The sequence below is a fragment of the Suricata suricatta genome, chromosome 17 (genome assembly GCF_006229205.1).
Source record: "Suricata suricatta isolate VVHF042 chromosome 17, meerkat_22Aug2017_6uvM2_HiC, whole genome shotgun sequence".
Taxonomy (NCBI): Eukaryota; Metazoa; Chordata; class Mammalia; order Carnivora; family Herpestidae; genus Suricata; species Suricata suricatta.
Genome location: NC_043716.1, coordinates 42,407,145 through 42,422,745, shown reverse-complemented (window position 1 = coordinate 42,422,745; position 15,601 = coordinate 42,407,145). Strand labels below are relative to the sequence as shown.

At 47.9% G+C, this 15,601-nt stretch overlaps 1 protein-coding gene across 1 annotated transcript in view; it reads right to left on the bottom strand.

Moving 5' to 3' along the window:
- ITGB3 (integrin subunit beta 3) overlaps positions 1-15,601 on the bottom strand; it is a 51,453-nt gene that overhangs the window by 18,435 nt on the left and 17,417 nt on the right. The window contains exons 2-8 of the mRNA XM_029927063.1: positions 14,161-14,246; positions 7,341-7,416; positions 5,927-6,122; positions 4,566-4,818; positions 3,097-3,259; positions 2,299-2,460; positions 1,994-2,191 (exon numbers count right to left, since the gene is read on the bottom strand). Of these exons, the coding sequence (XP_029782923.1) occupies positions 1,994-2,191; positions 2,299-2,460; positions 3,097-3,259; positions 4,566-4,818; positions 5,927-6,122; positions 7,341-7,406 (1,038 nt within the window). The 5' untranslated portion in view covers positions 7,407-7,416; positions 14,161-14,246. The remainder of the gene's footprint in view (positions 1-1,993; positions 2,192-2,298; positions 2,461-3,096; positions 3,260-4,565; positions 4,819-5,926; positions 6,123-7,340; positions 7,417-14,160; positions 14,247-15,601) is intronic.

Below are 15,601 nucleotides of genomic sequence, written 5' to 3'. Positions count from 1 at the left end.
CCAGACAGTATGGGTGCTTAAACCTTTCCACACCATGATCAATGTGAGATAACAGACTAAGTAGCAACACAAACCCAGCTGTGAACTCCAGGGACAGATGAAGAGGCAGAGGCTGGTGGTGTCAAAACCAAGCATTGAGGGTCTTGAGAGGCCACTTGGGTGGCTCCATTGATTGAGCATCTGACTCTTGATTTTGGCTGAGGTCATGATCTCACAGTTCATGAGATCAATCTCCCTGTCAGGCTCTGCACTGACAGCATTGAGCCTGTTTGGGATTCTCTCTCTCTCCCTCTCTCTCTGCGCCCCCCCCCATGCTCATGTGCATATTCTCTCTCTCTCTCTCTCTCACTCTCAGAATAAATAAATAAACATTAAGGAGCACCTGGGAGGCTCAGTCAGTTGAGGGAATCATGATCTCATGGTTTCTGAGTTCAAGCCTCACATCGAGCTTGCTGCTGTCAGCACAGAGCCCACTTCTGATCCTCTGTCTCCCTCGCTCTCTGCCCCTCCCCCACTCATTCTCGCTCTCTCTCTCTCTCTTTCTCAAAAATACATTAAACATTAAAGCAAATAAACAAATAAATAAGTATAGAAAGAAAGGAAGGAATGAAGGAAGGATGGAAAGAAAGAAGGAAGAAAGGAAGGAAGGAAAGAAGAGAAAAGAAAAGAAAGAAAGAAAGAAGAGAGGAAACCAAACATCTCTTTCTTACTACTAGAATGATGCATTCATACCAGTGAGCTGTCAGGCCTCATTTTTCTCCCCCACTAACTCATTTAACAAACGTTTAGTGAATGACACATATGTTACAGTCTCTGCTGCCGAGGAGCTGCTGAAGACAGGTACATACAGCACAAAGTGAGCTGCATCACAAGGGGACATTGGGGCTCCGAGAAGTATCCGAGAAGTGCCGGTGGGTGTCCAGCAGGAAGGAAGGAGGGAGAAGCAAGGCAGAACTCCAGGTCTTCCTACCCTCTGCTCTCCAGCCCACATGCGTCAGGCCTCATCTTGAAGCTCCCTCTTGTTTTGCAGCTACTGACACGTGCCTCTGCCTGACGTGTACAGTCCTCCCCAGCGTGGTCTCAGCCTTTCTGGCCACAAAGCATTCACCTCTCTCCTTCTTCCACTGACCACTGAACTAGCCTACTCTTTCTCCCCCATAGACTGACCTTCTTTCTAGTAATCCACCTCCTTCCTTAGGCCTCAGCTCAGGTCTCACCTTTTCTGGAAGTCCTTCCTTGACTATCACAGTTCATGATGAGTTTTCCTCCTTCAAATACTGAAAGCTCTTATTGACTGTGCTACCCCATTTCACACTAATCAGTCATGCAGCTTGTATTTTTGGTAGCACATCTCCTCAACTAAACCAAAAAGGGTAGGATCTCACACAGTCCCTTTCTCTCCCGCAGCCCCTAGTAAGGTGCCTTGCACAGATTAGGTGTCAATGATTACTGACTCACCCTGTGCCTGGTACTGCCTGACTTGGACATGGCTGACACCAAGGAACTTGAGCCACAATGGGGATGCTGGTGGGCTCTGAATGTGCCCCTGGGATCCTAGACCTCGCAGGGAGCTCATGAGATCACCCAGCTTGGGGACTCCTGCCCTTACCCAGGTGTACCGTTAAGCCACCTACACGGGGAGTGGTTATACTGTCTTTAAGAAATGTAGAGTTCACACCTCCCCCCCAAACACCCGGTTTATCAGTATTCTGAGGGTCTTACATTTCTTCCTGGCTTACATCCATCTAACTCCTCTCCTATTATTTGACCTACTAAGGCCATAGAAAACAACTTAGAAGAAGTCTTCTCATGTATCAGCTAAATCATCCTTTCACCTTCTTTCTTTTGGCCCTTTAACCTTTCCTCATAGGAACAGATCTCCATTCTTTGGATGATCTTTGTCTCTTTTTCCTCTGTCTTCTTCCAATAACCACAAGTGAGCATGGTATTCCAACAAGAGGCTAATCTGTGCACAGTAAACAGGAAGGCCCGCTTTCCAGCTAGACCCGCAAAAGTCCTCTGGGTCCATTCCGGATGCCATGCGGCTGCTGCTGCTGGAGGCAGGGGAGGTAGTGGCGACAGTGACCACAGCCAGGACAACTTCTAATGGCTGCGCAGGCCGTCCCAGGGATGAGGGTGTCCAGTTGGTATGGGAGGCAGCGGGAGGACAGGCTGAAAGAAGCCCTGCACCCTGCCCAGAGGAAGTGTCACCATTTCCATATTCACATAGACTCTGCCTGGGTTAGGGCAGCCTTGGCCAGAGTAAATTAGGACCACAGGTGGTCTCAAGAATCTCACCATGGTAGTGGAGGCAGCGTAATGGTTGTCACTGCCCATGTGACACTGCCCATCATTGGGCTGGACAATGCCTGCCAGCCTTCCATCCAGCGCAATATGGGTCGTGGCATCAGTGGTAAACACCAGCAGGTGAGAGGCATCATTCCTCCAGCCAATCTTCTCCTGTTAAAAAAATAATAATAAAAGCAAAAGAGAGAAAGCAACTTAAGTCACATCACTGATAGAAAACAAAGATTCAAGGACTTTCAGGCATGAAGGGCTGAACAAGTCATCTTGCAGAGGGGCCTCGGTCCCAGTCCTTAGAACACATTCCAGAGCTTTTCCAGTTTGAGGGTTTCTGTTCTCTTAGGAAAAAAGTCTCAGCCGATTATTTCAAGCAGCTGAAAGACACCTACTTCAGCCCCAAATATAACTTTGCCAATGATAATCACATGGCCCATCTAGAAAGCCGCCTGCAGGTACAGAGCTGGGCGAGGTTAGAGAAATCCCAACTGAAAACCCTCCCACTTTGCTAAGGTTAAGTTAATCCAGCCTCGACTCTGACACCCTTCCAGAAAAGGTGGGAAGAGGCTCTTCCCAGAAAACATCTGGGATCACTGAGGTTCAGAAAAATGTCAGCTCTGGCCAGGGAATGATACGAACAAAGGTTGCATAACAGTAGAAAAGTATTGCTTGCAGTATACAAAACTCTTTGTTCCTCTCTCCTATTTCGCACAGAAACCCCCACAGTTGAACCCCTTTCTTCCCCACTTTAATCTAGGCCCACCACACCTGGCCCTCCATGCCCTCCAAACTCACGTCACAGACGGTGGCCTGCATGATGGCATCAAAGCCACCCTCTGGGGCATCTCGGTTCCGTGACACATTCTGCTTCCTCACTTCCTCATTGAAGCGGGCCACCTGGTCAGTTAGCGTCAGCACATGTTTGTAGCCAAACATAGGCAAACAGACGTTCCTTATTCTGGGGGAGGGAGGGAGATAATTTAAGCAGGAACCCTGATGGAAAAGGCTGCATGAGGAGTAAGGGGGAGAGAGGGAGAGACAAACATGGAAAGTGCAAGGCCCAGGCCAATTCTATACGACCACAATTACCCACACAGTTCAGACTCCAAACCCCTCGAATCATCCAAGTCATCACACTGGCTTTGCCTCCAGCTAGGCTACAAGCTAAGACAGTGAGCTGTGGAACCAGACTGCCTGGGTTCAAGTCCCAGCTCCTCCACTTACTAGTCATGGGACTGCAGGCAAGCTTCTCTATATCTAACCTATAAAAATGGGGACATGATAGGTCACGAGTTATTGTGAGGCTTACATGAGTTAATTCATGAAAGCACTTATATCAGAGTGAGGCTCTAGTTGTTACTATCACCTTATCACTTCTCTACGGGAACACTGACACAAAATAAAGCAAAAGCTCATCAATAACTTCGTATCTGTGAACCATCAACAAATTGAGAGATCTGCACTAGACTAAACCAACCAATAGTTGGTTTAATTGATGGCTGACATCTTAACTGGGGAAACTTACAACCCAGACAGAAAGTTAAAAGGGTACATCATATAATTTTGAAAACTAAAAGGTAAATTCATACATTGTCTGGCTCAGTAACCATCATTTTAAATTATTATACTTTATGGATTTTCATAGCCACCACCAACTGAATAAGTAAGTCACATACAGTTATAAGCCAAAGTGTCAACATAGGCACACTTATCAGTTTTCAGACTCTTAGAGGGTCCAATAAATGTCATTTCCACTATTTTTACATTCTGCCAGGACTTAAGCCCTTGCATTTTAACTCTGTAGTACTCAAAACCTTGATGATGAAGAGGACAATGGAATCAATCCTTCTGAAAATATAATTCCTCTATTTACTTATCCGCAAATTTCTCTCTACTTTTTATCTCATTTCCCTTTCATTTTCTCTTGTGTCCTACTTCTTTATGACCAAGACCAAGAAGCTGTTGAGCTTTCTTTCTAGAAATTCTCCATGCTTTCTAAATGCTCCCGTCTAATCCTCTTCCCAAGGGTCACAAAGATTTTGGCAGGTACTACACTCCACACAGCCTTAGATTCTATTGACACAATGCTCCAGGTCAACAACCAGCTCATTTGCCGGACAGGAAGACCAAGGTAGAAAAGAGATAGGATTTGGCCAGATGGCAGCCAACAAATCTACCCCAGAGCTAGAAACAGGCAGCAGGACGTGGCCCTGCCTGAGACAAAGGGGAGTGAGACTGCCCTGGCTTCTAGAGGAGAGACTTACTCATAGCAGGGGTTTTCAATGGCCACTGGTGGGGAGATGTACATGTATGGTGACATGGGTTTGTCCACAAAAGCCCCAAAGCCAATCCGCAAGTTACTGGTAAGCTTGCGCATCTGGGAGGCCAGATTGGTGCCCAGGTCCTGGATCATCCTCAGATCATCCTTCATTGAGTAAGACAAGTCCATCAAGTAGTAGATGTCCACAGGGTAATCCTCCACCTGCCGGACTTGGATGGAGAAATTCTTCGAATCATCTGGAAGGCAAAAGGATGTTTGTTTTTCTCCTTTTCCTCCTCTGAGACTTAATAAGTAGATTTGGACACAGTTGGAATTGGGTAACTTCTTGATCAAACCAAACTTGAAAGCCCTGGTCCAGCCTCCTCTCTTCTTGTAATTCTATTCCTATTACAATTCTTGATCCTCTTATTTTATTTATTTGTTTATTTAGTTCTTTATTCAGAGAGAATGAGCAGGGGAAGGGCAGAGGGGGAGGGAGAGAGACAGAATCCCAAGCAGGCTCCGTGCTTCATGCTGAGCCAGACATGGGGCTTGATCCCACAACTCTGAGATCATAACCTGTGCCAAACTCAAGAGTGGACCTTTAATCAACTGAGCCACCCAGGCACCCAGATCCTCTTATTTTTAACCTCTTTTTTTTTCACCATCCTAAAAATTATTCACCCTTTCTAAATGCCCATCTTTCTAACCCTTTAGGTCCCAAGGGTCACAGGGGTTTTCATGGTCACAACACTTCCAACTCTGTAAAAAGCAGGAACTATGTCTGACCCTCCTCTGAACCCCACAGCACCTAACACATGCCTCGAATGAAGAAGTTACTTGGTAAAATTCTTCTTGATGTAACTCGAAAGTCTAAATCAATGCTTCAAAAAGCCTGTTTCAGCCTAATCCTTGTCCCCCAAAGGTCTCCTGCCCTATTTTCTCTGCCCCCACACCCTTGCCCCAATCTTACCTGGAAAGGGGGCTTACAATTACAGATTACTTTCTCATCTTGTAACTCATTGGAGCCTGAACACAAAGCTATAAGTTAGGTAAGACAAGCATTGAGGAAAAGAAGAAATAAACATTTTTTTTTTGAGTTCCTACTATGTTAGAAGAGTTAAGTAACTTGCCCAAGGTCAAAAAGCTAATATATGAGGCAGTCAAGATTCAAACTCAGATCTTCTGATTTCAAGTCCCAATACCTTTCATTTTCTTCTGTTCTCCTGTCCATACCACCCCCCAACATTTCTTCTCTTCCCACCCCATTTCCATTGTGAGCTACATCCCCAAGGTTCAGGCCTCCACCTTGTGCCCCATGCCCATTTGTCTGGGATCCCTGCCCACAAAGAGCCCCATCCCTACCTGGCCGTAGCCGGAGCGCAATCCTCTGGGGACTGACTTGAGTAATCTGGGAGCTGTCTTCAGAGCCCTTGTCGCTGAGGGGCCTGGCCTCCAAGATGCGGGCCTCACTGATGGGGAACTCGATGGACTCCAAGTCACAGTTATTCTTCAGCAGATTTTCTTTCAGGTCACAGCGGGTGGAGCCCAGAGGGAGGGCCTGGAAGACCGGAGCCCAAGGTGAAGCCCATGGTCAGAGCTAAGTGGCTCTCTGCCTCCTGCAGGCTTTGCCAACTCCCAACAGCCTAGGGCTTACCCAGCACTCTGGAGCTAAACCAGCATCAGTGAACTCAGGCAGTCCATTCTAAGATAGCCCATTGTATAGAAGGGGGAAACTGAGGTACCAGAAATGTTGGGCAAGTACCTGTTCATGGATTGGTAGCTAGAAAGAGGACCAGTACAGCAGGCTGCCTGTTAGACCAGCAATTTTCAAACAGAAATGCAACCTACACGTGAGTCCCAAATATTCAATGTAGAAGATCTCGACCATCAATTTATTAAATAAAGTATAGCCTAATAGAACAGAAAGTATCGACATCTATAAATAGTAAAAGCAAATATTGGTTTGTGATATTTTTATATATTGGGAGTTAGATATAATAAACAATGATGTGCAATGTGTATCTCTCTGTAGGTCAGAGTCCAACAGTTTGGAAGCCTCTGTGTTAAGACACTGGCTGGGCGTATGATCCCTGAGGGCGGAGACTGCTCCCTCTCTCTTCCCAGCACCCGGCCCAGAGGTCACCACAAAGGTGGTAAGAGGAAGGATAGGGAGGCAGCAGAGTTGGGGATCAAAGCACAGGGGTAGACTGGCAGAGACTACATCTCAGCACTGCCTCTTACGAGCTGGTTCCTAGGGCAAGTCACAGAAGCTCTCCATGCCTCGCGTCCTCAGCTATAACACGAAGATATGAATAGCGCCCCACCACAGCGATGTTATACAGATGAGACAACGCTATGCAGATAAATAAGACAATGCATATGAAACACATGGTAGAGTGCCTGCCTTAGGATAAGGGCTCAATAAAAGGTAACTATTATTATGAGACGCTCTATAACTAGTTCCTGGATAAGCTAGTTATAAATAAACTCCACAAGCTTGGGCAAATCCCATGATGCCAGGCACCGACCAGAGCCTACCTTATCACTTTAAGCTTCCTCCCTCACCCTGGACACAGGGCATTGAGCCTCCTTCCAAAAACACTGGCGTATATCCAACAGCCCTCAGAAGCTCTGGGTGTGTCTACACTTGATTACTGAGTAGGGGGCACACTGCGCTGGAAAGAAATCAGGAAACAGGCTCAATCCTAGGTCTACCACTCACTAGCATGTGACCTCAGATAAGTCATTTCACCCCTTTGAGCCTCAGTTTCCTCACCTGTTGGATGAGGGGGTTAGGTGACATGGTGTTTTCGCCTCCTTCTTGCTCTGCCGTCCAGCACATTTAGCCAGCACTGTGTGGGCACAAATCCATGAGGGCTCCTTGCCAGGTTGGGAGGACTGGCCAGAAAGCCGGAAAACCCTTCCCGGGACCTATTTCACAATATTTAGGCCTTCAGGCCCTCAATCCTCACCCCTATCCCTACCCACTCCCTCTCACGACCATTCCCAGAAGTCAGCCGGACAACCCACACCAATATCCCAGAAAAACTGGTGTTAACATTTACTGAGCACTCACTGCATGTCACGCACTGTGATATGCACTTTATGTGGGTTACTGCCACGCTCCTGATTACAGTTCCCTCATGCTGGAACGGTCAGTATTATTCTATAGGTGAAAAACCTGTGGCTTGGAGGCTTCACAAATGAGGAACCCAATCTTACAGGAAAGAAATCTAAGGCTTAGAGAAGTTAAGTAACTTGCTCACAGCTACAGAGCTAAGAATGGCAGAAGTGAGATGCTAACTAGATTGTCTGACTGTAATTATCCTCATAAAATGATAGTTTGTATTAAACTCTGTATGGAGTGAGGATGGAGGCAGAGAAACAGGAGTGTGGAAGCGATGGTCCCAGGAAGAGTCACCCCTGAGAATGCCCAGGTCAGGAACAGAATGCAGGATGAGGAAGGAAGGGGATGCGGCAGGTCATGTTCTGCCTCCTTCGCCCCCACAGGTGACTGCGAACCCTATTTCCAGGAGAGGGATGTGTGGCCACAAGGAAACCCCCATACTCAAAAAATCAAGGCTCTGTAGCCTAAAACTCCTCCTGATGCTTGAAGTCTCTCCCTCTAAGCCCAGCCCTTGTCTGATAGGCTGACAGTCTTCCCCAAGTGGAGGGGAACAGGAAACCAACAGTGCTACAGACTGAATGTCTGTATCCCCTTCCCCCAGAATTCATATGTTAAACCCTAACTCCCAAGGTATTAGGAGGTGGGGCCTTGGGAGGTGGAGCCCTCATTTAGTGCCCTTAGAAAAGGTCCCAGGGGCGCCTGGGTGGCTCAGTTGGTTAAGCGTTCAACTTCGGCCCAGGTCATGATCCTGAAGTTTGTGAGTTCAAGCCTCACATTGGGCTCTGTGCTGACAGCTCGGAGCCTGGAGCCAGCTTCCGATTCTGTGTCTCCCTCTCTCTCTGACCCTCCCTGTCTCAGGTTCTGTCAATCTCTCTCTCTCAAAAATAAATAAATATTTAAAATGAAAGAAAGAAAGAAAGAAAGAAAGAAAGAAAGAAAGAAAGAAAGAAAGAAAGAAAGAAAGGAAGGAAGGAAGGAAGGAAGGAAGGAAGGAAGGAAGGAAGGAAGGAAGGAAAAAAGGAAGGAAGGAAGGAAGGAAGGAAGGAAGGAAGGAAGGAAGGAAGGAAAAAAGGAAGGAAGGAAGGAAGAAAGAAAGAAAGGAAGGAAGGAAGGAAGGAAACGAAAAAGGTCCCAGAGAGCTCCCTGGCCCCTCCTGCCATGTCATAGCAAAAAAACAGCCATGATGATGCAAAATCTGCTGGTATCTTGATCTTGGACTTCTCAGCCTCCAGGATTGTGGGAAATAAATGTTTGTTCTCAAGCCACCCAGCCTGTGGTATTTTAAGTTTATTTATTAATTTGAGGAGAAGGACAGAGTTAGCATGAGCGGGGGAAGGGCAGCGAGAGATCCCTGATGCAGGGCTCGATCTCACAAACCGTGAGATCATGACCTGAGCCAAAACCAAGGGACGCTTAACCAACTGAGCCACCCAGACCCCCCTGTGGTATTTCTGGTATAGCTGCCTGAATAGACTAAGACAAATGGAATGAGCACCACCCTGGCCCAGGCAAAAAGTAGAAAAAGCTTCTGGAAGTCAGCAGCTTCCTTCTTTCCCTCTCAGCTTCATGAGCACAAGATGGAAAAATGGTATCAACAACAGGAAACAGTGCATAAGACTTAACCTTCTTGGCCTAAAAGATTCCAATGGGGACATTGCAGATCCACCAAGTCTCTGGGAGAGACGAAAACGTCCTCCCTGGTCCCAGCCCTGGCCAAGAACAGAATGGCAGAGCGGAGAACTTGTGGGCACTTGGAGTTTTTGTGTCCAGTCTCCTCTGGCTGCCCCTGACTATCTCTCCCTACCCTTTTCCCCCAGGAAGCAGTCTCCTGCTCACAGAGCTCCCTACCTTATCTCTGAGTCCAGCTGCCCACATAAGCCCCAGGGAGAAAACCTTCCAAAAAAGGCAATGACTGGACAGACCAAGATGCACGAAGGATCTGATCCTTTCCAGTCCTAAGACATTTGCTGAAGGAGAGAACGAAGGGAAGACCAGGGAACTGAACGAGAGCAGCAAGGCCATCTTGGATCTTTAAGCTGCATCCTCAAAGGGAGAGAATGTTCTGGAGGGAGTTTTCCTGACTCCCCATTTTCCAACATTACAGTGCTTATTACAAGGTTTGAAGTGCTAAGCCCTGCTGACAGTCCTTATGGTTTGTTATGAATTTCCTTAGAAATATAAACACTGAGAAACAAAAACTGTCTCCCTCCCTCCTTCTGTGGTCACTGACATCAGAGGTCAAGAACATAACAGGCGGGCCCTTCAGCCACGCTCTCCCGGAGAGCCTCCCGTCCCAGGAAGATACCAAGGCGGTGACCTCAACACGCTTGGGCAACATTCCCTTTCTTAATAACCCGGGTTGGGAAGGTAGAAGGAATGTCTCTAGGTTACTCAGAGAAAAGAACTGAAAGGAGGGAGGAGGAATGTTAAAGTTCCAGTTCCAGTGAAACCTTTCACTGGATGTGACACAAATAGGGCAGAAATAACCAAGCCCCAGGGGAAGATCCTGAGCAAAGGAGAGGGAGGTTCCAGCCCACGCACTTGTGAGCTGAATCCCCTCCCTCTCCTGGGAGAGTGAGGCCTGCTATTAGTCCATTCTCCACTGGTCCCGAAAAGGAAACTGGGAAAATACAGCAAGAATAACTCATTTCCTACCTCTCTCACAGGCTTGGTCAAGGGGTAAAATAAGACTGTGAACATGAAATGCTTTCAAAATATGAAAAATCTCAATAGAAGTCAAATACACTCAAGTCCTTTTGATATGATATAAACCAATAATTGCAAATAGAAGAGGACTCTTTTCAGGGTGCCTGGGTGGCTCAGTTGGTTCAGCATCCAACTCTTGGCTTTGGCTCAGATCATGATCTTACAGTTTAGTGAGTTCGAGCCCCACATCAGGCTTAGCATTGGCAGTATGGAGCCTGCTTGGGATTCTCTGTCTCCCTGCCCCTCCCCTACACACACTGTCTCACTCAAATAAATAAAGCTAAAAAAAAAAAAAAAAAAAAAAGAGGGTGACTCTTCTCTACTAGTACCATCAAAATTACTACTATTATTGCATACTCTTTTCTTGGAGGCCAAGGGACAATATGCCTTGGTACTTAATTTTTCCCCCAGAGAGCTACCAAATGCCTCCAACCCAAACAAACTAACATTGTTTTCTTGATTGACATCCAGTGAGGACAAGAAATCACTTGAACATATAGTGAGAGAAGCATGGAAGGTACAGAAAGGAGAGGAAAAGGAAAGCACTTTAGTTTACAATTATTGGTATCCATACCCCACTGTTTATGGGGAGGGGAATACTATCATTATTATACTTTTTTTTTATAACACATTGAGCATAACTCTCAAGATGAACACTTAATCCTCCAGATTAAAAAAAAAATACAAAGAAAAAGCAGCAGAGAAGTGAGAGCAAAATTATAATGACTGATAAAGAATTAAATAGTAGCCTCAACCCTTTCTCCCACAGATGCAGAGAAGAAAATAAGTCACTTCTACCGGAGTCTTCTACTTAGCTAAACACAAACCCAGTCCTCTCCTTTCATCCTTGGCTGTTGGGCTGGGTGAGAGTGGGTCTACCTCCTGATGTGGACTCAGGACTATAGAAGAATTCCTAGTATTTTCCTCTACTTAGAGTTGTCAAGTTTAGCAAATAGTTGGGACACACTTACATTAAAAATTATTTGTTGTTTAATTCTGATTTAACTGGGTGTCTTGCATTTTATCGGGCTGCCTTAACTCCACCTCCATCAACCAGGACCCCAGTGATCAGCCCCTTTGATGAAGAGTATTTGCCATACTTGGTAATGTAACAACCCCTGCTGGGAACCTTTATATTTAACAAGGTGATTCTTACAACCAGGCAAGTCTGGAAGGTTCTAGATTCAAATATGGCACCTCGGAGTCTGAGACCATGAGGTGAATCTCTGGGTGATCTTGGCCTCTTTGCTAGAGTCACATCCCAGAGACAGTACACCACCCCAGTCCGTATCAGTATCCAATCCTCCAGGAACACACCCTCTGCAGATGGGCCCAAAACTATACTCATCACTTTGGCGACGTTCTCCTATGACCCGGCCAAACACTTGCGGTACACACCCCGAGCTGCTGTCCTCCAGGACCAAGCGAACGCTGAGCCCAACCAGTTGTTTCTCCAGGCACTGCCAACCCTGCCTGCAATGGCCAAGGTAGGGGAGGCAGAGGCAGAGGGCCCTCTAGGGTCAGTTATTCAACGAGTCACATACAAAATGGCCCACATGGTTCACTTCTGGTTTTTTAGGTCAACAGCCAAGACGCTTTCAGCGTTAAACTTGGCCTGTGTAGGGGAAGCCCTTAGGCAAAGGAAAAAAAAACAAAAACAAAAACCCAGCAGTCCTGTTCAGGTTACAGGCTGGGATTCCCACCCCCAGTCCTCCCTGGCTGACACACTTCGCCCCACACTGGGCTCCTCTGCTATCTCTCCTCCCCTCCTCCCCCTTTCTCAGAGATAGCTGTAGTCATTCTCTAACCCCTTGGCCTCCCCCACTTTCCTGTTTATATTACATTCTCCCAGAGAATATCTTACTGGACCGTCTATTTCCATTCATTCGTTTTCCTCGGTCCTTGATGCCCTCATTTCCTCTCTGACTCACCCCATCCCCCACTACCACCATTCCTAGGCAGGTCCTACCTTATGCTTTGATCCTACCCTCACCTTCCCCACCCACCCCCAGCGTCCTCCCCTGGTCTGCCCCAGAGGACAAAACTCAACATGGTCATCAATAAATATTCTACACTTGGATTTCCAAAATCTGGTCACATGACCTATGGGCTTTGTCTGGTTAAATCTCAACGTACCTCAGCTACAGGGCTTGTCCCTGTGCAGAGCAAAAGGGGTACCGTCACTCCAAGAACATGTTTCCTTTTTCCCCAGATGCCTCTTAGCCACAACTGCCTGTATTTTTCTCTCCCTTTGGGTTGCAAAGGCACGGGGAGCATCCTCTGAGTGACACTAGGGCTTCTCCCCTGGCTACCCATCTGTCCAGCCAGCTTCAGGCCATCCGATCCAAGGAGGAGGTGCCCTCCCCTTCCCACTCCCCCTTCTTTGGGGATGCACTTGCAGGATTCCAACTTCCTTACACAAGTGGCTGAATGACTTTATGATGGTGACCAAGGGAAGGAGGATATGGCAGAGGAGAAGGGAGGAGGCCCCTTCACACTGGAGCAGCCAGCTCAGCCCAGAGGGGTGGAGAACCTATGGGGGGGTGGGGGGGGAGATGGATTCACCCACCCCCTCCCCACCCCGCCCTCCCAGCCCCAGGGAATGTTTCATTTGCTAAATGAAGTCAATGTGGCCCAGATGTTGGGCTGCCGCCTCTGGAGGCAGTTCCCGTGCTGAACTGTAAGGCGGCAAAGCAGTGTGGCGGGCTGGCCCCGCAGCTCTGGCAGCCCTCCTGTCTACGGATAAACCCAGCCTCCTAGCTCCCGCTCTCTCCCCCCACGCCCCCACCAGCCAGCCAGGGAGGTTGCCTTTTTAGGAAACTCTAGCAGATCTGAAGAGAAGCAGAGAGGAGGAGGCTGGGTTAGGGCAGGCTAGAACTGCAGAGGGCGGAGACGTGCTGTGGTGACCGAGAGGGCGCCTCAGGTAGCAGGGGAAGCCGCTGGAGAATTCAGGTAAACACCTGCCGGGGGCCAGGCCAGTGACTCAGCCTCAGACCTAACCACTGCAATCCCTCCAGCCACACTCACCCCACCCCCCAGGCTCTCATCAGCTCCAAATTCCCGTCCCAGCCACAAACATAGCCGGCTCCCTCAGACACACTCATTCCCTAGGGCCCCAGACACAACAAACCCTCTGCCTAGACACAGCTAACCCTTTCCTGTCACCCTTCTATCCTCACCAAATTGGCCCAGCGCCTTGCCTCACTGACACCTAAGAGAGGGAAGGAAGGAGGAAAATAAGAGAGAGAGGAAAAGGTAAAGCCCTGGGGGTCCAGACATCACAGAGGAAAAGGAAAGGGAAAAGATCCCCTGAATGAACATCTCCCCACCCCCGCCATATAAGTGCAAGATTCTTCTTCTCTGCCTGTTAAAACCTCTAGGATGTTTGCAAGCCAGCATCCCCTCTATGCCAATAGCCCTCCGCTGCCTTTCTCTTTGATACCCTGCTTCCCTGAGGTGCTCCACCCCAACAGGAAAGCAAGCAAACTGTGGTAAAGAGGGACAATGGCTACAGGGAGGCCAGGAACCCAACCACACTGGCTCGTGCTAGGGGCCACACCGCCGAGGCAGGACAGCATTTCCCACAACAGCCCCATGGCAGCTCCTGCCGGACATCTACCCATTGGGAGGCTTCATCCTAGTTCTGCTCAGAAGGGACAAGGGGCTTGTGTATTTAGCAGGGAGGAGACAGCCCTGTGGGTCCATTCCTGCACAAAAGCAGCTAAGCCTGGGGAAGAAGTAAGGTCAAATGTCCTCTCCTTACCTCATCTGAGCACCAGGCACACACAGGACTCACAGCCAGACACTCCTGGCAGGAGTGGACGCCTCGTGTGGTACAGATGTTGGACACTGCAACAGAGACAAAGGCGTTAGCAACTGACTTGGCCTGACATGGTAACTGGCCTGTCCCATCCTTCCCAACTTCCCCAAATGCCCAGATGTATAGCTCTCAGATGCACAGAGCAGGTCGTTCACCAAACACAGGCTGTTTGGTAAGGAGGAAAGAGAATGAGAAAGGTCAGGAGAAACTCATCACCACCCTCACTGATGAGGCCCCCATGATGACAGGCGTTGGAGCAAGATGGACCCAAAGTGTCAGATCATAACAGATGGAAAGGCTTTAATTAACAACTGGTTTGACACCCACATTGTGCACAGGAAACTCCGAGGCCCAGGGCAATGCAATGTGCCCTCTCTCCAATTATTCTCATGACAGATTCACAGCCACTACGTGGGGACCCAAGGCTCAGATGCACTAACGTTAACACACAGCCTAAATATGGGGGGGCGGGGCAGGGGAGTGGGGGCGGTGACTGCCAGACAGTGTTCCACTGGCCTTCCAGGACAATGAAAATCTCCTGAAACCTTCTCAAGATTCCCAACACATATATCAACCTGTCAGGGTGTAGAATGGTCCAGGGTGAACACCAGAAATATCAGAAAAAGCTGAGTGGGATAAGCTGGATGAGCAGGGATTGGAGTTGGAAAGCCTGTATTTGAATTCTGTTTTAATTATTAAGTTTTTCTGTATTCAGGGGTGCCTGAGTGGCTCAGTTTAAACTTTAAGTTTAAACAGTAAAACTTTAAGTTTTTTAAATATTTATTCTGAAAGAGAAAGGGGTGCCTGGGTGGCTCAGTCAGTTAAGCGTCCGACTTCGGCTCAGGTCATGATCTCACAGTTTGTGGGTTCGAGCCCTGCGTCGGGTTCTGTGCTGACAGCTAGCTCAGAATCTGGAGCTTGCTTCAGATTCTGTGTGTCCCTCTCTCTGACCCTCCCCTGCTCACGCTGTCTCTCTCTGTCTCTCAAAAATAAATAAAAAACATTTAAAAAATTAAAAAAATAAATAAAAAGAAAGAGAGAGAAGGGGAGGGGCAGAGAGGAAAGGGAGAGAGAGAATCCCAAGCAGGGTTGATGCTGTCAGAGCAGAGCCTGATGTGAGGCTGAACCCAAGAACCATGAGATCATGACCTGAGTGGAAATCAAGAGTTGGACACTTAACCAACTGAGCCACCCAGGCGCCCCTGGATTTGAATTCTGAATGCTCTTTTTACTAACTGTGTCAGGACCCGGAGCAGCTCAGTTAACCTTTATGAAACAGTAACCTCCACCTTACAGAATTTGTGCAAAGAATTCAGGGAGGTGAAGGAGAAGCACTCGGTACACGACAAAATGCCTTTCGAATGTGAACAGCTTTCACACTGTC